General features: G+C 38.7%; 1 protein-coding gene across 1 annotated transcript in view; it reads left to right on the top strand.

The window, feature by feature from the left end:
• Nucleotides 1-19,443, top strand: part of PRRG1 (proline rich and Gla domain 1) — a 121,039-nt gene extending 101,596 nt beyond the window's left edge. Inside the window, exon 4 of the mRNA XM_046673982.1 lies at nt 15,370-19,443. Within this exon, the coding sequence (XP_046529938.1) occupies nt 15,370-15,855 (486 nt within the window). The 3' untranslated portion in view covers nt 15,856-19,443. The remainder of the gene's footprint in view (nt 1-15,369) is intronic.
• Nucleotides 19,444-23,678: the final 4,235 nt, after the last annotated feature.

Genomic DNA, 23,678 nt, shown 5'->3' with positions numbered 1-23,678 from the left:
GAAAAGATCCTTGGAGGGGTCAGCCCCATTTCCAAGTGGTTAAGTTTGCATACTCCACTTTGGCAGCCCAGGGTTTTACCAGTTTGGATCCTGGATGTGGACCTAGCTGTCATCAAGCCATGCTGAGGTGGTGTCCCACATAGTAGAACTAGAAGGACCTGCAACTAGAATATACAGCTATGTACTGGGGGGGCTTTGGGGAGAAGAAGAAGAAAAAGAAAAAAAAAAGATACTTGTTATGGTTTGAGTCTTCTTAAATTTGCTAAGACTTGTTTTGTGACCTATCATGTGATCTATCCTGGAGAATGTTTTGTGTGCGGTTAAGAAGACTGTGTATTCATTCTCCTGCTGTTGGATGGAATGTTCTGTATATGTCTGTTAAGTCCATTTGGTCTAAAGTATAGTTAAAGTCCAACATTTCCTTATTGATTTTAAGTCTGGATGATCTATCCTTTGTTGAGAGTGGAGTATTAAAGTCCCCAACTATTATTGTATTGCTGTTTATTTCTCCTTTTAGTTCTGTTAGTATCTGCTCTGTATACTTAGGTGTTCATGTTGGGTGCCTAAATATTTACAATTGTTATATCTTCTTGATGGATTGACCCTTTATCATTACATAATGGTATTCTTTGTGTCTTTTGATCATTTTTAGCTTCGTCTATTTTGTATAATAGAAGTATAACTACTCTTGCTTTCTTTTGATGACCATTTGCTTGAAATATCTTTTTCCATCCCTTCACTCTATCTATGTGTGTCCTTAAAGGTAAAGTGAGTCTCTTATAGGCAGCATATCATTGGATCTTGGTTTTTTTATCCAGTCAGCCATTCTATGTCTTTTGATTGGAGAATTTCTCTCTTTTATGTGTAAAGTAATTATTGATAGGTAAGGACTTACTATTACCATTTTGTTAATTTTTTCTGACTGTTGTAGATCCTGTGTTCCTTGTTTTCTCTCTTGCTATCTTCCTTTGTGATTTGATGACTTTTTGTAGCAGTATGCTTTGACTCCTTTATCATAATTTTTTCTATCTAATACAAGTTTTTCCTTTATGTCTTTGGAGTTGGTTACTGGGAGATTGTTGTGATCCTTTGGTTGTATCATGTTTCGTTGATTTTTTTTAATATTCCTTGAAGTTTTGCATTGCTGTCTTTTTGTTTGAAGTAGCAGTCACCTCCTACAGGCTTTATTAATTGCCTTCAGGAGAGAAATACTTGCCATTGGCTCTGATAGTGATTCTGAGACTTTCTCAGATCTTCTGTGGATACAGCTGCTCTGTACTTTTTGCTCTCTCTTGTGGCAGAATTCTTAAGCTTTCTCTTATGTTTTCTCTTGATCTGCAATGCACCAGGCCAGGTGTATACAGCCTCACTTTTGTTTCCAAAAAAGTGGCACTAAAGCTCAAGTTTGTGGTCTCTCCCTGGTCTGCAGATTTGGGCTGTTTTCTGTGTATGCTCACTAGTCCTTAGCCAAAGCTTACTCTTGCTACCCACGTTGGGAGTACACACAGGGAGCTGACCACAGTGTGGAGGTGTGTGGAGGAGGCATGCCAGTTAGAGTCCTCCATGGGCAAGATGTTACCAGTGGCTCATGGGCAGGCTTCTTAATGGAGTACACAACACAGTTAGTAGGATCCATGTCTCTTTAATACCCTCTGAGAGCCTTATCTGCTGCTTTCCCAGCCTCTTTATGACTCCTAGTCATGCAGCTCAGGATTCAGTACTCCTCTCCAGTGTGTCCCAAGTTTGTATTATTTTGTTTCAATGGTGTGCTGGAACTTCCCTGGAAGCCTGGACTTCCGCAAAGGCTCTCTCATCTGTGGGTGATTGTCTAAAACAGTGTTTTCCAGAGGTTCCTGGACCATGGCCAAGAGGGGCTGGAACCAGTTCATAGGCCACTGCAGTGTCCATAGCCGGGACCAAAGTTTATTTGCCCTTTACCCAATGCACAAGTGGCCGAGACTCCTTCCGAGTCACTTGGCATATGGAGCTGGATCATCCCATAGCTCCCACAAGGCACTTTTGTTCGTGGATGGAGGCCAAATTGTAGCCGGCGGGGGATGACAAAATCAAGGGATGTCTTCTTCCACCATGATCCTGACATCACTCTCACTAACATTTCTGTTTATGATTTTGCATCTGTCTGTACTGTAACATGTAGTTTTCTTTTATATGTGTACTATCTTTGTCCTGCTTTCTTATTAGGATTATTCCAGCCTTCTAAAATAAATTGGGAAATTTTCTCCATTTTTATACACTCTGGAATAGTTTTCATATCAGAGAGTTTTTTGTACTTAGAAGATTTACTAGAATTCACATTAAAATTGGATCTGCTCTCTTATTAAATATAGATACTTTTATTTCTGTAAAAAATGGCTTTGGGATTTTGATAGGGATTGCATTGAATCTGTAGATTACTTTGGGTAGTATGGATATTTTAACAATATTAAGTCTTCTAATCCATGAACACAGTATGTCTTTTATTTCTTTCCTGTTTAATTTCTTTCAGCAATGTTTTGTGTCACATTGATTGATTTTCATATGTTCCACTATCTTTATATCCCAGGGATAAATCTCACATGGTCATGATGTATGATCCCTTTAATGTGTTGTTGAACTTGGTTTGCTAGTTTTTTGTTGAGATTTTTTTTGCATCTGTGTTCATCAGAGATATTGGCCTCTAGTTTTCTTTTCTTGTGTCTTTTTCTGGCTTTGAAGTCAGAATAATACAGCCTCCTAAAACGAGTTTGGAAGTGTTCTCTCCTCTTCAGTTTCTTGGAAGAGTTTGAGAAGGATTGACATTACTTCTTCTTAAATTCATATGGAACCACAACAGACTCCAATACCCAAGACAATCTTGAGAAAGAAGAGCAAAACTGGAGGCCTCACACCTCCTAATTTCAAACGATATTGCAAAGCTACAGTAATAAAAACAGTATGGTACTGGCATAAGGACAGACATATAGACCAACAGAACTGAATAGAAAGCCCAGAAATAAAGTTACACATACATGGTCAAATAATCTCCAACAAGGGTGCCAAAAATACACAGTGGGGAATAGATAGTTTATTCAACAAATAGTACTGGGAAAATTGGATATGTACATGCATAAGAATGAAATTGGAACCCTACTTTACACCAGACACAAAAATCAACTCAAAATGGATTAAAGACTTTAACATAGGACATGAAACTATAAAACTCCTAGAAGAAAACATAGGGGGAAAGCTTCATGACATTAGTCTTGGCAGTGATTTCTTGGATATGATACGAAAAGCACAGGCAACAGAAGCAAAAATACATAAGTGGGACTACATCAAACTAAAAAGCTTTTGTACGGCAAAGGAAATGATCAAGATGAAAAGGCAACCTATGGAATGGGAGAAAGTATTTGCAAACCCTATATCAGAAAAAGGGTTAATATTCCAAAATATAGAAGGAACATATGTAACAATAGCAGAAAAACAAATAACCCAATTAAAAAATGGGCAAAGGACTTACAGCCATTTCTCCAAAGAAGACATACAAATGGCCAACAGGTACATGAAAAGATGTTCAACATCACTAATCATCAGGGAAATGCAAATCAAAACCACAATGAGATATCACCTCACACCTGTTAGGATGGTCATTATTTAAAAAACAGAAAATAACAAGGTTTGATGAGGATGTGGAGAAATTGGAACTCTTGTGCATTGTTTTTGGAAATGTAAAATGGTGCAGCCACTATTGAAAACAGTATGGATGTTCCTCAAAAAATTAAAAATAGAACTACCATAGGATCCAGGAATCCCACTTCTGGGTATTCATCCAAAAGAATGGAAATTAAGATGTCAAAGAGAGATTTGTACTGCCATGTTCATTGCAGCATTGTTAACAATAGCCAAGAGATCGAAGCAACCTAAATGTCCATTGACAGATGAATGGATGAGGAAAACGTGGTGTAGAAATAGAATGGAGGGGCCAGCCCAGTGGCACAGTGGTTAAGTGTGCATGTTATGCTTCAGCGGCCCAGGGTTCGCCGGTTCGGATCCTGGGTGCAGACATGGCACCGCTTGGCAAGCCATGCTGTGGTAGGCGTCCCGTATATAAAGTAGAGGAAGATGGGCACAGATGTTAGCTTGGGGCCAGTCTTCCTCAGCAAAAAGAGGAGGATTGGCAGCAGATGTTAGAAAGAAATATAATGGAATATTATCAGTCATAGGGGAGAAGGAAATCCTGTCATATGCTACTACACAGAAGAATCTTGAGGACATTATTCTAAGTGAAATAAGCCAGTCACAGAAGGACAAATACTGCATTATTCCACTTATATGAGGTATACAGAGTAGTCAAACTCATAGAAACAAAGTAGGATGGAGGTTGCCAGGGACTGTAGGGGAGGAGGAGATCGGAAGTCGCTGTTCAGTGTGTGTAGTTTCAGTCAGACAGGATGAAAAAGTTCTAGAGATCTGCTGTACAATGTCGTGCTTATAAACAATATTGTATTGTACACTTAATTTGTTAAGAACGTAGATCTCATTTTATGTTTTTTTAACAATAAAAAAAATCACTTAGATGCTTTATAGATATGAAAAATAAAAATAGATAATCTTATTTCTTCTATGCTTAGCAATCTCTCAAGATTCTTCCTAATTTAGATTTCAAGATATAAATTGCCGCTGCGTACCATTTTGGCCATCCTAACATATAATTCTCCTATTGCTTGTGATTTCTAAATAGCTTAGAATTTCTATTTTTATTTTCCCTTTAACTCGAAATTTAGAAAGATGTTTTTAAACTTTAAAATAGATGTTTTGGGCTACGATTTTTTAAAAAATTTCTAATTGTATAGGATATGTAGTGAGAGAATGTAACTGCCCTATTTTCATTCATTTCTGTGTTCATTCAATCATTTAACAAATTTATTGCATGCCTACTGTGCATCATGCACTATACTCATCAACGAGGATATACTATGGTCGGACAAAGGCCCTTGTCCTCGAGGAAATTAAAACCTAAAAATAAATAAGTAAAAGATAAGTTTTAATTTGGATTAAAGCCATAGAGAAATGTTCAGGTTACTGTGATAGAGAGTAACTGTTGCTGGAGGACACATTTTTATTATCTTGAATAAGGCGAACAGGGACATTTCTGTGGGTTGATGTTTGAAGGCCAAAGGATAAGTGAGAGTCAGCATATAATAGCCAAGTGAAAGCATTTTAGATGTTAGGGTATCAGAAGGGAGGTGTACATTGCTGGGCTGTAATGAATGAGGTAGAGTTGTACCAGGTAAGGTAGAGATGTAGGAACTTGTAAGCTATTTTAGAGTAGTCCAAATTATATTCCAAGCACAACAGGAAAGCTGTAAAGGGGTTTAAGCAGGCCGCTGAGACTCTGGCTACTTTGAAAAATGCAGAGGTTGGGAGAGAGTTGAAGCAAGAGGACCAGGTAAGAGTCACTGCAGTGGTCCAGGTGAAAGACCTGGTGCTTTGAACAACAATGGTGGCTGAGGAAATGGGGAGATGTAGACTAATTTCACATGGATTTTGGACAAGTTGACAGGATTTGCTCATGGGCCAGAGGTGAGGAATGAGAAATGGAGAAAATAATCTAGATTTGGGGGTTTGTACTTGAGCACCTGGGTTGATGGTAGTGCTATTTATTAATTTGGGGACTTTTGCCAGGGGCGCATCTGGGGTGGAAGGTGGGGAAGGCATGGCATATAAAATCTGAGATGCCTATTACATATGCAAGTGGAAATGTCATGCAGGGAGCCAATGAATCTGGAGCTCAGGAGGAGGTCTTGTTTTGAAATACACATATGGGAGGCATCAGCTATACATGGTGTTAAGGTCACTGGACTGGATAAGCTCGCCAGAAAGAAAATGTAGAGAGATTATGGCCCAGCCAGCCCCACGCCCAGGGCAGCTGACATTAAGGATGGGTTGAGGTGTTGGAACACCCAGAGGGCTGCTGGCCCCACCTGGGTCATTACCTCATTCCCAACTGCACCCCCCTGTGGCCACCCCCACTGTCCCCAAATGAGCCTGTTTCTGACTGCAGTGTGGCCTCTGGTTTCTCCTTTCAGGATGTGGAAAGGAGTTAGCCTGTTACCTTGTCTTCATGGCTATGTATAGAATGAAATTATTTCTCAGTTAAAAAAAAAAGAATCTTTAAGGAAATGATCTGGTTTTTTTTTTTCTGTTCCCCTTTAAAAACTCAGTGCCTCTCTCAATCCACTTTATTTGACCAGATGAAATCTGTACCCTTGTAAACCCTAAGGTTGTTCCCGCCTGGAAAAATACTCAAAACATGTATCTTCTGTGCCAGATGTGGTTACAAAGATAAAAGTTAAAATTTACAGATTCTGCATGCTTTATCAAGGACACATGGCTGGCTTAAGTCTTTTTAAAGTTTGCAGATTGCTTTGAACATTTGCTGAAATATGCACAAGCTTAGCTACACAGTAATTATCTTTCAGATTTTCTTATGACGTGCTTTAATACTCTCTTAAAAGTGAGGATTATGGCCCTTCAGTTTCCAGAAAATGCTCTTGCCCCTTTCCTCTTGTTAGTCAAACTTGATGTTTTCACTGTTTCTCTGCCTGCTTGGAGGACCTCTCCTCTCTCTGACTCTATCTCAGTTCATATATATATCATTTAACTGTTCTCCTCCTGATGTGAAGAAGCACAGGGAAGCAGTTTGCTGTGGTGGTTTCTTAACCTCAGATTGCCTGGGTTCGAGTCCCAGTTTAGCCACTTATTAAAATAGATGAACTTAGGCATGTTATTGAACTCTGTGCCTTGGTTTCCTCACATGTAAAATAGGGATAATAAAAGTGTCAACCCCATAGGGGTTTTGCAATTAAATGAGTTATATGTAAATTATTTTGAACAGTGCCAGGCTTCATGTAATGTTTTCCATTCAGTGTGAGTCTAAACAGTGATCACTATAATGGCAGGATGGGCATGGTACCAGGCAATGTATATCCAAGTGAGGAGAGGGATGGCCCTGGTGTGAATATTGGTGGTTCTAGGGGCTTTTCTCTTCCCTTCTCCCAGTTCCTCCTCGCTTGAGTCCTCAGTAACCCTGTCAACTTTTCCCTTGTGGGCAGGGACACCTCTTGAGCTGTGTTTCTTGCTTCTGCCCTGTTCAGGGGAAAGCTGAGGGGGCTCAGGATCTGTGGTATCTCAGAGGAAATGAGCATATAGCCTAGATGGATCTTTAAGAAGTTTATGGCTTTTAGAGTTACCTTTAGAGATACTGACTAGTTGACTATTTCGGCAGCTATGAGTAACAATTCAGAGTGCATTCCTGAAAAACCACAAAAGCCAATTAGTTCCCCTTTCTCCTTCCTGTTGTAAAAAATCTTTAAGAAAGTTTTGAATTTCAGTTAAGGTATAGTTCTTTTTTGACTTGTTTCTACTTCTTGATTTTCTCCCACTACCTTAATCTTATTTACATAGTTGCTGGAAAATTTTGGATGACATCCCTGTGTGCCCTTTTTGTAGGCAGCTGCTTTCCTTTCCTGGGATCAGGATCTGCCTCCACTAGCACAATATGCACAAGGTTTTGGGAGAAGCCCCTGGGCCTCTGGAGCATAATACCAGAGCCTTGGCGTGTTGGTATACTTGGTATACTGTGGCACTGCACCATGCCCAGGAAGCTTCCAAGAAGTTTTGCATTTATCAAGGAGCTCGTGTACTTCTCGGGGTTCTCAGGAGGCACTGGCACCAGATGTTCAGGACATTTATATTTGTACATTAATTTGTCAGCAACACTGTGCCAGGGACTGGGCCCACGATATCCCATTGGGTCAGGGGACAAAGAACAACAGTAGTGAGTGAAGTGGTGACACAGAGACCATAAGCCTCTGTTGTAGTTCCCCTTATCATGGTGCCATTGGTTTCCTGTTGCAGGGCAATTAATTTCACTCTTCTCAGTTAAGACCCGTAGTCCAGGCATAACCCACCAACTCAGTGGTTGTAGGCAGAGGTCTCCCATCCTCCTTAGGTACGAGGATCCTTTCCTCCTGGCTTTAGCCCAGAGCCTCCCCTTGGGTGGTGACAAGAGCCTTGTAAATCAGTCCACCCTCTTTAGCTCTCAGCCTCAAGGTTCAGAGGACCCTCACACACATTAATAGTCAATTAGACGCCTTTATAATTAGCGGCCTAATTGTCTCATAAGACCATATGGCCTTGACCATGCTGCTCTGAGGAGATTGTTGAATTATTATAGCAGCTGTGATATTCTGGGATGGATACTGCAGACAACACAAGACAGAGGCAATATGCAAAAGCACATAGCAGTGCAACAGACCTCCAGTAAGCACAGTAAGCACAGTAAGCAGTGCTCCTTTCCCAGATGGGGTTACCCACCTGAGTTAGGTGATTAGTAAGCAAGCTGCAGCTAAAGGGCATTCTCCTTGGTTAACGGCAAGGGCAATCATGCAATCCTGCTTACTATGCCAGTTCTTGTGTGCAGGTCTCAGCCTATGGATAACCAGTGTTGTGGCTGGACCGGCCCTTGTGGGTTTTATTATGACTGCAAGACACACTCAGCAATAACTATCAGGAAACTTTGAAATAGATAAGGTTTATTACTTCTAGGTCCTGGGAAGCACATGGCACACCTAGGATCACAGAGCAAGGTCATGGGTAGAGAAAGAGAGGGAGAGCATGGGCCTGGGGTTCTGATTTTACTGAGTTTGAAGTAAGGGCTGAGAGTTTTGTGGGTTTACTTGTTATTGGTGAATTTAAAGCTTAAGAGCAGGAATTTAAGGCACAGGAAGAGAAAAACAAGAAGCCCAAATGGTCAGTTATCTAAATCAACGAAGGTCTCTAAAGCAAAGGAGCCACAGAAGGGGGGCCTGGCTCTTCATCTAGTCATGTGGTGGCCAATTTGTTTGTTTGAGATCACCATCTTTGAAGTGGATGCCTGTTTGAAATGGATGCCTGGTCACTCAAGCTTAAATCAGGCACTTGCATTACAAAAAACAATTATGAGAGCTTGCACTACAATGTCTTATAGTTTTCATTGTACAAGTTGTTCACCTCCTTGGTTAAATTTCTTCCTAGATATTTTGTTCTTTTTGATGCAATTGTAAATGGTATTTTCTTAATTTTTCTTTCTGATACTTTTTGATAGTATATGGAAAAGCAACAGATTTTTGTATATTGATTTTGTGTCCTGTAACTTTTCTGAATTTGTTTATTCTAACAGGTTTTTTGGTCAAGTCTTCAGGGTTTTCTATATAATATAGTGACAGTATTACTTCTTCCTTTCCAATTTGGATGCCTTTTATTTTCTCTTGCCTCATTGCTCTGGCTAGGACTTTAAAAACTATGTTGAATAAAAGTGATAAGAGTGAGCATCTTTGTCTTCTTCCTGATCTTAGAGGAAAAGCTTTCAGCTTTTCACCATTGAGTATGGTGTTAGCTGTAAGCTTGTCATATATGGCCTTTATTATGTTGAGGTATGTTGCCTCTATACCCACTTTGTTGAGAGTTTTTATCATAAATGGATGTTGAATTTTGTCAAATTCATATGATTCTTATGCTTCATATTGTTAAAGTCATGTATCATATTGATTTGTGAATGTTGAACCAACTTTGCATTCTTGGAATAAATCCCACTTGATCTTGGTATATGATCCTTTTACTGTATTGTTGAATTCAGTTTGCTAATATTTTGTTGAGGATTTTTGCATTTATGTTCATCAGGGATATTGGCCTATAATTCTCTTTTCTTGTGGTGTCCTTGACTGGTTTTGGTATCAGGGTAATGCTGGCCTCATAAAATAAGTTTGAAGGTGTTCCCTCCTCTTCTGTTTTTTGAAAGAGTTTGTGAAGGTTGATAGTAATTCTTTAAATGTTTGATAGAATTCACCAGTGAAGCCATCTGGTTCTGGACTTAGTTTGTTGGGAGGTTTTTGATTACTGGTTCAATCTCCTTACTAGTAATTGGTCTCTTCAGATTATTTTATTTCTTTATGATTCAATCTTGTTAGGTAGTATGTTTCTATGAATTTATCCAGTCTGTTGCCTCTTGCTGTGCCCTGAGGGTGTCAAGAACTCTTTCTCAAGTGTTTACAATCCTGTGGGACCTGTGAGCATAAACCCTGCTGGCCACCAGGGCCAGGTGACCTAGAGGTGTCCCCTGGGTGGCAGCTGCAAAAATCGGGGTGCCAGACAAGGGTACAAAGTCCTTTCTGGGAGATACCGGTAAGCTGAAGCAAGACAGAGGGAGAGTGTAAAGATCGCGCCTGCTGTCTCCGTCCTCAGAAAGTATTTCAGTAGGCCCCTAGATGTGTGTTAAATTAGGTGTCTTCCTCTCTTGCTGATGCTTTAAGATAAGCACATAAGCCTCTGTCACAGAAAGTCCAAGCGCTTTTCAGTTGACTGCCTCTGTTTTGGGTGAGTCCACTCATGTGAGGCCTTTAAGGGCCATTTCTCAGTTTGCTGTAGTGTTGTGGGTCTTGTGGGTCTTGTGGACGCAGGTCCCATTGCCTTCCAAAGCTAGATGTTTTGAGGGCTCGCCTCTCAGGTGCAGGTCTTAAAAGTTGGGGTGCCCGGTGTGGGGGTCCAAACCTTTTGCTCTTCAAGGAGAAGCTCCAGGTTTTGAGTTCCTTCCTGATGAGGGGGTCATCACTCCGGGGGTGGGGTTTATGGTGATATTGTGTCTCAGCCTCTCCAACCCCCTTCCATGTGTTTTTTTTCTCATTTGCCCAATGTGTAGGAGTCGCTTAGCTAGTTTTTGGGTTTTTTTCTGGAGGAAATTATTCCATATGTAGCTGTAGATTTGGTGTGTCTGTGGGAGGAGGTGAGTTCAGGATCTTCCTACATTGCTATCTTGAATTGGAACACTGAAAGAATTAATTTTTAACAGTCAATTTGTAATACTGGTCACTAGGGATATTTGGGGACTTGAGATTCCTCCTGTTGCCTCTTACTCTGGGACAGCTATCAGTTCTCCCCCTCAACTATCCTAAATCCAAACCTTAACAGTTTCCAAATAATTTTAGCTAAATTGAAGAGGTTTTGCTTTAAGCTGTATGCCACTTTGCAAAATAGTAATCTCCATAATTAATTTTAGAAAGATGCAACAAACCGTACCCTCTTTCTGCATCCCCCAGCTACAACATTTTCAATTTGTAGTAAAATATATTAACACCATACTCAGCATAAATATTCTTTCTCAGCAACTTGTCTACACCCTAATGGTAATTTTCAAGATAATGCTTTCCTTTTTGTCTAGTACTTTACAATTTACAAATGTTCTATTTTCTCAGAAGTTAGATCTACATCATCCTACCCTGTTAAGGAAGGAATTAACAAAAAGATATTAAGTGACTTTTGTGTAACTCCAGACACTTTCCCTAGAACATCCCTCTTGATAAAGAATCTTAAAATTTTTAGACAACCTCTTGCTGGAAGGTGCCAACTTAGCAAGGCAGCTTTTGGAGTTAGGATTGTGGTTTTTGTCCCTCATCTCTGATAGTCTTTCTTTCCCTTTCCTGTCCTACTTGTTCAAGGAAAGGGAAAAGCCATGTGAGTACTGGATATAAATGCTGCTTGGCCCTCCTCAGCAATACAGACTCACTGGGAGCATCACCCGCTTTCAAACTAGGTAGTTGTAAGCTGATTAATCCGATTGTAAAATATGCTCCGCTCTGCTCTTTCCCATCTTGAGTCCTGCAGGTCTCGAGTCACTCAAATCCCTTTCAGAATTCAAAACAGAAAAACACGCAATTTATACATGAGCAACAAATATTGTTTAATAGAATCTTGCACATACTGAATTTTGTTCTAAAACACCTACCATGATGAAACATCTACCCTGGGGCTCTTCTCTCTGAAACGGTTCAAACCTCTCTGGCAGGTTCAGATTACATTTATTATTGGTATAATTTTAGCCTGATCTAAAACTACTGGGACCTTTTAATTTTTTTCTTCATTAAACAAATTTTCATTACCTCTAAAGCACTGCTTTGCCAAGTCTTGAAATCACTTGCTCTTTCTGAATATCCTTGGGCTGCTTTCAGTAAGATAACTTTTTAAGTAGCTTAGGGAGACATGAACTGGGTTTTTTGTTCGAATGACAGTTATAATATTAGTCTTGATTGCAAGTGAACTTTCATCTGATTCTGTGGCCTCAAGGACAGTCTAGTTCCCAAAGAAATAAATCTGTCAATACTTTTTTTATTCAGATCAATGTTACTTTAATTGAAAATATTTACTTTATAAAATGAGCCAACTCACTTTTGACTACACATTTAACATGATGGGAAGATGGAATTTTCCAGGAAAGTGGCCAAACAGGTTCAAAATATCTTATATATCAAGGCAGGTTGCTTTTTGATTTGCTCTGATGCCGGGCCTCTTGCATTCAACTCCCAGCTCCAGTAGTTACGTGTTCAATGACCTTAGGTTTATTATTAGGTAACCTCTCTGGCCTTCCACTTCCTCATCTGCAAGTGGGGATGGTAATTACCCCTTCATTATTTGGCGTGGATTCATTGAGCTGCTGTAGGTAAAGTAAGAACTTGGTTTTGTAATTCTACTTTTGTCTAAGCTTTGCTGTTAAGTCTTCAAATAAGAGCCTGATTATTTTCTTTTAGTCTGTAGATTTATTTCACAGTATGCCAAAGAAAGCAGAGAAATTGAATTATACAAGCATGAAAAAGAAGAATCCTTTTCATGTGCATTATTGATGCTTGATTATCCCAAAGTGATGTGCGCAATATAAGAAAGCCACTTTTTATTATGTTTGTCTAAGGTTAGATTACATAATTATTTGAAATCATATATTTATTGGTTTTCTGGATAAGGCTAAATGTGGGACAAAGGAGATAGTGATCTGTGAGATTAGGAAGAGAGAGGGGACATCCTCATCTGTAGATAAAAGAAAATTGACTACAAATACTTGGTAGGGCTCTGTAAGTAGATGATTAAACATTTTATTCTCAGTTACTAAAGTTTGATTCCAGATTTCTAAACAATGTATATTTGCATAAGGCTTCAATTGTGAGTTGATATGAATGTGGAAGAAAGAATAGATGGAAAACATTTTTAAATGATGTTAACCAAAACTGGTAATAGTGATTATATCTTTGTAATATAACTGCAGATGATTTTTTTCTTTTTTAAGATGTTTCTGCATTAGTAAAATTTCATACAATTAATATATATTACTCTATAATCAGAAATAAAGTTGGAAATCCTAAATTAAGTGACAGTTATACAAAAAGTTGAAAGTGTACAGTTTTAGAAGCACATTTATTGGGGTTTGTTTGTTTGTTTTTAGGAAGACTAGCTCTGAACTAACATCTGTCAATCTGCTGAGGAAGACTGGTCCTGAGCTAACATCCATGCCCATCTTCCTGTTTTATATGTGGCATGCCTACCACAGCGTGGCTTGCCAAGCAGTGCCATGTCCATACCCAGGATTCGAACCGGCGAACCCTGGGCCGCCAAAGTGGGAATGTGTGCACTTAACTGCTCTGCCACCAGACCAGCCCCTAGAAGCACATTTATTGTTAAAAAAAAAAAACAAAAAACAACTTGGGGCATAGTGGTTACTTCAGTAGCCCGAAGTTTACTGATTTGAATCCTGAGTGTGGTCCTACACACCACTCACCAAGCCATGCTGTGGCAGTGTCCCACATACAAAATATAGGAAGATTGGCACAGATGTTAGCTCAGGGAAAAAGAGGAAGATTGGCAGTGGATGTTATCTCATGGAAAATCTTCCTCACCAAAAAAAAAAAAAAGCTTCATGCATCAGTGTTTCATGAGTTTTCACCTGTGATTAATTTTTTATTATTGAAACAAATGAATCACTTGACAATTTCAGGTTTTTTGGTATTGTCCCAGAATGAACGCTGTATACTTTGGGGTGTACTATTTCTACTTTTTGCTTATTTTAATTTTGAAACTTGCATATTTTTATTTGTACATAGTAAGTCATACAGTATTTCTTACAACATGCCCAAATTTATCTTAGAATCACAGATAATTTAGTACTTTATAGAAGACCCAGTTCAGGGGTGCGACACTGATGACTTTGGTTCGTCATTAGGCCCACAGAGTACTTTAAAAGCCTGTATGACTAAGTAAATAAAATATGACTAACAAGCAGCATTAGTGTCCTTCAACCAGATTCATAAATTTATGTTAATGCCGTGGCCCCGTGGGACATCTGAGATTGCAGTCCCTGACCTCATCTACCTCCCTCTCTTTGTCCATTTGGATAGTGACCTAGTTCCCTTCCCAACTCCACTCTTTCCAGTTTGGATTCCGAGGGCTCCCTCCCTTGAAACCAGATATTTAAATACTATCAGTGACCTGTAGTGCCTGCACATAAATATGAGTGTGGGAAAAAGCACTTATTGGCTAAGTTTAAGCATTGAAAATAGAATCAACAGCACTGGGATTGGGGGTGGTCTGTGTACCAAGGTGTGGGATAGGTTAATCAGCCCATTTGAAGCAGAGACTTGATTATGATAAACAAAAATTAATAATCATCACTACTACTTATTAAGTGGTTATACGGCAGGAACTAAATTAGACGTGTTATATATGTCCTCTCGTATGATGCCCAGACAGCCTGTAAGACAGGTTAGTATTTTCCAGTTTTACAGGTGAGGAAACTAAGGCTTTAAAAGGGTAACTTGCCCAGGTCCCAAGCCAGTAATTGGGTCAGGTTTCCTTGTTATCTTTTCCGTGCTTCCCCACACGCACATTAAAGACTTGAACTACTAGACCATATGTCTTTTGGGATGACAGCCTAGGTTTGGAAAGAACCTGACACAATTTCTTCACTCGCCTCAGCTTTCTACTAGGGGCAAAATGTAATTACAACATTCAGTCAACATCTGTGTACTAAACTTGGAGGGTGGAGGAGCTGGGGAAGAATGTCAGGTGGAAGGGGACCCCAAACAGAGCCATTAGAAAACAAGGTGTTCAGCTGTGACGCATTCGAGCCCGGAAAACCCACAACAGCCTCAAGTGGCACAGACTGTGAATGCTGAGGGGGCTCAGCGATGAGAACTTTGTGTTTGGACGTGGAAAATGATACTCGACTTCTATTTTTAAGGGAAGATTATTTGGTATGATTGGGAAAGGGGGCATCCCTGATGCTTATTTTTCTTTCTCAAATGTCATAGCTGAAGATACAACTCCAAGTCTTGAAATAGAGCTTGGATTTCTGACTGATTTTTAGGAGGATCCAGAGTGAGCACCATGATTTATTTGTAATTTCTGGTCATGGAAAATATAGGCTGTAAGTCATTTGAACCAACAACTCCGGTTTTGGTTTTTTTGTTCATTTGATATTTCCCATCTTTTTGATCATACCGATTTTCAATTTATTTTGTCTTTTATTTTCAGAAGGAGTTTTGGAGCACCTACACAAAAGCGCAACAAGGGGAGAGTAACAGAGGAAGTGACTGGTTTCAGTTTTACCTTACCTTTCCATTAATCTTTGGCCTCTTCATTATCCTCCTTGTCATTTTCCTAATCTGGAGATGCTTCCTAAGAAACAAAACTCGTAGACAGACAGTAACTGAAGGCCACATTCCTTTCCCTCAGCACCTTAATATTATCACTCCGCCTCCCCCACCAGATGAAGTGTTTGATAGCAGTGGATTGTCACCAGGCTTTCTGGAATATGTAGTTGGGCGCTCAGATTCTGTCTCCACTCGCCTGTCCAACTGCGACCCCCCACCGACCTATGAGGAAGCCACTGGCCAGGTGAACCTGCGGAGAAGTGAAACAGAACCTCATTTAGACCCACCCCCGGAGTATGAGGACATCATCAACTCCAACTCAGCCAGTGCCATTGCTATGGTGCCTGTGGTCACCACCATCAAATGAAACTGCAAACTTCTTTTTACTATAATCATTTTTAAAATACTAATGAAAGAACTTTCTAGCACTTTACCACTACATAAATGTGCATTGACTCATTTGATTGGACTCTGACAGCATACCACATTTTCTGATTGGATTTTCATTAGTTTTATTTCCTACTATAAAATTATTATCCATGCTCATTTTTTCTGATGGAAATAGTTAAGAGGGAAAAACATACTAGTGGACATCTTCATGTGATGAGATATATATGTGTGTGTGTACATGAGCCAAGTATATGTGCAACTGTCTTAAAAGGCCATTAACTTCTGTCTAAATCACCTGTAAAGAGAACATTACTCACCAAAATTGGAAAAAAAAAGGTACCAACAATTTGTGTAGTAGATAGCCAGCAACATGCTGTTGATTTTTGAAAATAGGATGAACTTAGCACGTTTTCTAATTCTTACTGGCTTTTGTTAACCTCCTCCTTCTTCAACTACCTTAAAAGGAAAAAAAAAATGCAAGTAGTCCATCTTGATTCTAGGACCATCTCAGAAAGAGAAGACAGACACAATAAACAACTTGCTTATAGTGTATAGCAGGAAAATCAGTGGTCATTAGTGGCCTTTGGCCAGTTTTGTAGGAGGGATGATTTTGTTGTTGTTGACTGCCTCCTCTCCCAAATTAAACAGCATTTGCTTAGCATCTTTGAATGTCTCATGCTATTTGTATTAACATCTTGATGGATAGGATTTCCTGGCAACAGAATAATTTCTCAAGTAGATATATGCATTAATGGTAGAATAGATAGAGATCTCTCCTTTGCTCATCAATTTTTGGTGACAATTATTTTCTTCTCGCTGTTTCCTTGCATTTTACTCTGTCTACTCTCTCTCTTCCCACCACAGAATCTTCAAGCACCTAAGAGTTTAGTTAAAGTAAAACTCTTGAAATTATTTTCTTAATGTTTTTGTATAGACTGAAACCTGCCTCAAGATGAGTAGGAGGCAGTTTCCCATTAAATTAACAACTGTGATTTTTATATTGCTCTCCAGTTGTTGGAGGAAGATTGCAAAGTCTGTGTTGTGCCAGGTGCACAATAAATCTAGTTATAGCTTCACATAGATCTCATTATTGTTGCTATTTCATTTTGTATTTTCATCAAAGATTTTTTTTAACTGAAGGATTTTTATGTTTCTCTTGGAGCAGAGGGAACAGGCTGTGAATGAACTGCCAACATAAACCAGCTCAGAAAGAAAAAATAAGATGGTGGTTTTGTATGAAGTTCCATTATGTATGCACTGATCGAAAATTCATCATATTGGTCACTCTCAAGACTGCTCAGTGTTGGATAAAATGGTTGAGGAGGCAGAAGGAATGCAGGTTTCAGAAGTGTCATACCCTACTGCCTCCATCTCCAGCCCCACCAACCCTTCCCCTAATCCTGCCCTGGAACCCAAGGAAGGAGGAATGCTGGGGAGAACCCTAAACTAGGAGTCAGCTGACCTGAATTCTAATCCAGTTCTGCAATACACTTGCCATGGTAACTTGGGAAAGACCCATATCTGACCCTCAAATTCCTCACCTCTAAAACAGTGATAATATTATTCATCCTGCCTCTCTCCAGGGGCTTTAAAAGGATCTAATGAGATGGTGTACGTGAAAGTAATTTGTAAGACGTGAAGAGCTATCTAGTTCTAAAGTCATAGCATTGTTCTTATTGTGCTTAAGGAGAATTTTCTCCCTCTGTGTCCCTAAAATTTTTCAGAGCTTTCACATAGTGAGAAATAGAGTAGACTGCTCCATACACGGCTAACATGTTCCTAATCTGAGTGTGGGGGCTATTAGTTAAACTCCTGTCATTCTCTGGGCTATACCAAGGCTGTGCCAACTTCAAGACAACTGCCAGCTCAGCACAAACAGGATTAAGTAAATGTTGGAAACTAAGATGTGTGTGTTTAGTTAATAGCTTTTGTAGCTTTCTTGGGTTAAAAATGAGTAAATCTTGACCCTGATCTCAGCAGAAATGACAATATTGTTTTGAATTTGGCCATGAATACATGGTGACCTTTGGCTTCTAGTTAAACCTGAAAGGGCGAGTGTTTGACCCAGCAACTTGTGTGTGTGTGTGTGTATATTTGGGGTTATTTTTAAATGAAAATTAAGGTTCCTTTTGTGTGGACTTTTTTTGGTCATTAATACCAAGCCTTAGATTAGACCAGCAGTTTTCAAAGTGTGGCCCATAGACTCCTGGGAGTCCTGGAGAGCCTTTCAGGGGATCTGTGAGATCAAAACTATTTTCACAATAATATTGTCTTTTTCACACTCTCTCAAAAAGTAGTTGAAAATATAAAACAATGCCATCTCCCCACAAATCTTTTTTCTGATTTAGAAAATATAGCTATTTTCTTAAAAATGTTATGTTAGCACATAATGGACTTTTTAATTTTTAAATGAATAAATACTTTTAAAATTTTCAGTTTTATTTTCTGTGTCAAATACTGATAGATATAAACTCCATAAACAAAAGCTCTTTGGTATCCAGATCCCCCATAAATTTTAAGAGTTTAAAGGGGTCTGGAGACCAAGTGTTTGAGAATTACAGAATTAGACAAAGGAGCAGGATGTTCTCTTACTAAGTATATATTCTTACAACTTTATTTTACATTTTAAACTCCTGATATTGGATTTAATGCTGCCTCTTAGAGATACCTGAATTGTAGTATAAGAATGAATGTTGATCCTTGCAGCAAAAGCCAAATGCTTAAACTGATCAATGACTACAGCTTTTTAGACTGTCAAAGAAAACACTGCTCCATAGTGATAACTGGCATCAGCCACAGGTCTCATGGTGGCATTTGCGTGATAACGACAGGATAAACAAAATACCACTTTCTTCAAGAAACATTCTCTTAGATTGGTTTATTTTGTTTGATTTTTGGTTTGGGTTTTACATTTTTAAAAACCCTTTTGCTATCCCATCTGGTTTTATAAACTGAGTTTCTTAACATTTGTTATAATTAAAGGGGCTTGTCTGGAATAATATATATTTTTTATGCTTTTGCCTTTCTTAACTGATTGATATTACATTCACCTTTGATCATTTTTAATAAAGGTTTATTTTTGCAGGATATATTTAGTACCTTTCTTAAGCAGTAACTAAATTGAATCAACCACTTTGCATTTAAATCAAAGAATGGGCGTAATGGTCGTCCAGCAGAATGGTTTCCAAGCCTCCACGTGCAGTGGTTGTGTCTGGAACCCTAGAACTGGCACTTTCTGCCTCCCTGCTTTGAATGTCACAATGAATTGTATCTGTTTAAATTAAATGATTTCTTTTTCTCCTACTGACCAGTAGAAATACAGATGCTGTGTTTGATTCATTGTTAATGAAGACTGATAAAACTGATGATTGATGATATGATATGATAACTGTGGAGGTAGCTTTAACTTGGTTCTGTGTAAATAGCATGTATTTTATTATAATATTTCACATTTTTAAACACTTGGTTTACATTAAATTATGGTATTTAACTTTTTATGTTTATACTAGCTAAGGTTTTTCTTATGTTTCTGTGTTTTTGGTATGCTAAATAAAGCTATTTTTAAACCCAAGAGATTTCTTCTGCCACGTGTTAATTATGTTATGGTTAGGTGCTAAACATGCTGCAGAAGCTCTGATTAATTATGGCCTTTTTAACAAGGTAAAATTATGTTTCTTTTTTTCTTATGAATTTCGGGGTTATTGCTCAATAAATCAGAAATTATCTGGTGAAAACCTTAGGGTGTTCTCAGCATAAGAAAGAACTTTCTGTACTACTTTTGAACGATGCTAGTATGATGATACAAAACAGGAACACTTGCTCCAAAGGGATCGATTGAGCCGCCTGCTGTAGTCTAGTTTGTCAAGTACTGGAATAGTGTTGTCTGCAGATACCAAGGAGCTGGGTTTTTCCTCCTTAGCAGAACAGCTTGTATTTGACATTTGAGAAGATGAGAAAGGAAAGCACAAGGAGGAAACATTTGTGACCACAGGGCATCATCCTAAGTGTAGTTACCTCAAAGACGAAAAGCTGATGTGACATGCCATTAACCAAGGAAATGTATATATGACTTGATGTTTATGGTATAAAAAATTTAAATTATTATCATTTATATTTAAAATTCCTTCTTAACTATAAATTTGAGTATCCATTTTGTAAGCGTAAGTCCCCAGAGAGTTATCCAAAATGTCATAAAAAGGTACTTTAAAAAATACATAATTTCTAAAAAATATATAACTTACAGATTAATATAGACATAAAACTCAACCCTTAGATAAGACATTTCCAGCACCCAGAAGGCTCCCCTTATAGCCCTCTCCTTAAAGATAAAACTACTCACACTTATCATAAGAGATCAATTTTTAAAATTTCATACTTGGTTGTGGCCATATGGACTTGCCTCTTTTCCTTTTTTAAATTCTTAAAGTATTTCAGAAAATTTCAAGCTAGAAGTTCCAGAGCTGCTCTTCCATTTCTTGGCCCTCCTTGAAATCACCTACTAGTTCTCTCTAAGCCTTTTCTACATACCTGAAGTTTTTGAGGGCAAGAATTCTGTTTAATCCTTTTAACTCTGTTCCCCAAATATATCAAATACCTAAAAATGGGGGCTTTTTTAAGACTATGAATTGACTAAAACATCAGCTTTCTGGCTAGTCTGAATGCTTGTCTTTCTGCTGTAATTCTTATCGCCTGCCATTTCCTTCATCTTTGTATGATGATTTTTTGTTCTCTGTAATTTTATTTACTATGATTTTTAGACCTCAAACCCACTAGAATCTGGTCCGACAGACTTACCTAACCTTATTTCCTTCCATAGCTGATAGGATAGATACTTACAAAGTGCCTACCTTGTGTGAGACACTAAGGGGTTTAGGAAGTAGTGGTGCCGATAGCACTTGACCCTGGGGTTTCGCAATAAGATTAAGACTGGGATAACCTTCTAATCATCTAAACTATTGTAACCCTAATTCTACTCCTGCTAAGAGATTCTTTTTGTGCTGAGTCCCATGGTGTTTACAGTCATCTTTATCATGCAGTCCTGTATATAAGTCTGTTGTGATTTTTATATGTTGTTATCAATGGAAACTAACTTTCAAAAAAATTTTCACAGGACCCTAATATATGAAACAGATGAGACTGTTGTGATTGACTACAGAAGTGGGAAACATGGAATCCCACTGTCTGTGACCTTCCTTGTCATTCCCCCTGACTTCAGGTCAGTCCAAGTCACCTCTGCAAACATTAGAATTTGATAAACATAATTAGAAGACCACTGTAATATAACATCTATTGATGTCCAATTTCATAGTCCCTCATCTTTCCACACACACACACAAAATCTACAGAATCTCCTCCACTAACAGACTGCTGACAGTTGAAAATGCTCTTTTTAGTCCAATTGTTCCTAACTCACAAGTGTATTCCACTGGCCACCAACATACACTATCTATTTAATTCATGTTTGAAGAGAACCTTGGAGTATTAATAGTTCTGATTCTTTGTTTACATCATTTCCATCATCACCATACTTGTTATATTTTCAATACTCAGTCCTTTTGTATTTGTGGGAAAGGATGGTTTTAATATACTCATAAACCATATTTTAAAATAAGCATAGAGTGACGTCAATGAAAATAGGAGTAGGGAATTCCAAAAGCATGTTCTCCCATAAAAGCAGCAAATAAACTAGCAAAAACTGGCAATCAACTTCATCAGAACTCTGGAAACTAAAGCTTACAGCAACCAGGCAAGAAAAAAACCCTTTAACTTACCCTGGCCTTATCCACTGTTTCCCTTCTCAGTGGCATCTTGGAAGACAGACAACAGCCCACATTCCAAGTATGGGTTCCTAGTACCAGAGGGAGCAAAATGAACTTTATTGCCAAAGAATTGAGGTTGTTTGTTTAGCTCTGTGTTTCAGCTTCCTGAGGTATCAGCTCAAGGGCATGTCTTTATTTTGCCTTACTTGGAACTCTCTGAAGTTGGAGGCAACTGGCAACTACCGGGGGGGGGGGGGGGGGGTTCAAAAGTACTTAAAGGTAAAGGCATTAGCTGCTACCACCTGGACAAAAGATAACAAAAGCTGGGGTAAACAATAGACAAACCGAAAAACTTGGGGGGAGGGGCTGGGGAACAAAGAAAATAAGGACTTTAAAAAGTTCCCACAGTCTTAGGAATCTATAAAGCTAATAAGCACATATCCAGAGCTGGATGCATACTCTAAAAAATTCTGAGATTCTCTAAACTCTCACTTTTGTCTGATATTCAGGTTCTACATAAGCAGGAAGTGAAGGTTATGGTAGAGTTATATATTGTCTGGCTGGAAGTTGAAGGTTTGCCCCAACACACACAACCCATCTACAAAAACTAGGATATTTTTTTGGGGGTGGGGGGTGATTTCCAAGTGTTTGAGGAACTCTGTCAAATTACTGCCTGAACACTACAATAACAGAAACAAGACTTCAGTGGCTATACATGACAAAGAATACAGACTTCACAAAACAACTTAAAAACATCCTTAAAACAGCAAACAACAAACTATAACAAGTATCAAAAACAAACCCTGAGGAGAGAGGAGAATCTGATATCTGGAATTGCCATTCTAAAATATTAATAGCCCCACCCACTGCTGAGTATAGTACCTAGTCCTGACTATCTAGGAAACCTGTCCAGAGAACCCAGGGAACAGAAGAGCCGCTCTTGGACAGGGAACCAAGCCAAGAGTCCTATCGAACTGTTCTCAGCCAGGAACACACACCCCCAACCACAGAACTGAGGCAGTGGCCTCACCCGAAAATATACCCTTATAGCAGGCCCCACCTGCCCAATGATGTTACCAGCAGACACATCCAGAAACCTAAACTGAGCTGACTGGCGGAGAACTATCTCTGCCAAAGTGAAAATGTAAAGTCTGAAAAAGGAGACCACCTACTCAAATGTGCAGACACCAATGTAGGGAATCAATGATCATGAAAAATCAGGTAAATATGACACCACCAAAGGAAACTAATAAAGCTATAATAACTGACCCTAAAGAAATGGCAATCCATGAACTGTCAGAATTAAGAGTAATCCTTTTTTTTAAAAGTTTCGTGAACTGCAAGAACATACAGACAGATAACAAAATTAGGAAAATAATCCATGAACAAAAATAGAAGTTCAGCAAATAAACCATTAAAAAAAAAAAAAGAAAAACAAATCCTAGAGCAAAAAAGTACGACTGAACTGAAGAATTCAATAGAGAGCTTCGAAAGCAGACTTGACCATGCAGAAGAATCAATCAATGACCTACGACATTTGGAATCTTCCTGTCAGTGGAGCAAAAAAAATAAATAAATAAATGACAAAGAGTGAAGAAAGCCTATGGGACTTACAAGACACAATCAAAAGAAAAAATATCCACATTATGGGAATTCCAGGAGACAGAAAGAGAAAGGGATAGACAGTATATTTAAAGCAATAATGGCTAAAATATTCTCAAACCTGGAGAATAAAATGGACATCCAGGTCCATAAGACCCAAAGGCAAAGGAACTCAACTAGATTGAGTCCAAATAGGGCTACACAGAGACACACTGTAATTAAATTGTCAAAAGTCAAAGACAAACAATTTTGAAAGCAGCAACAGAAAAGAGAGAAATTAGATACAAGAGAACTCCCATTAGACTATGGGTGAATTTCTCAACAGAAATATTTCAGGCCAGGAGAGAATGGGATGATGTACTCAAAATATTGAAAGAAGAAACTGTCAACCAAGATTTCTATACCTGGCAAAGCTGTCCTTCAGAAATGAAGGAGGGAT

This window comes from Equus quagga, chromosome 10 (genome assembly GCF_021613505.1).
Source record: "Equus quagga isolate Etosha38 chromosome 10, UCLA_HA_Equagga_1.0, whole genome shotgun sequence".
In the NCBI taxonomy this organism is placed as follows: Eukaryota; Metazoa; Chordata; class Mammalia; order Perissodactyla; family Equidae; genus Equus; species Equus quagga.
Note: the sequence above shows the minus strand (reverse complement) of the source record. Positions and strands in the feature narration are given on the sequence as shown.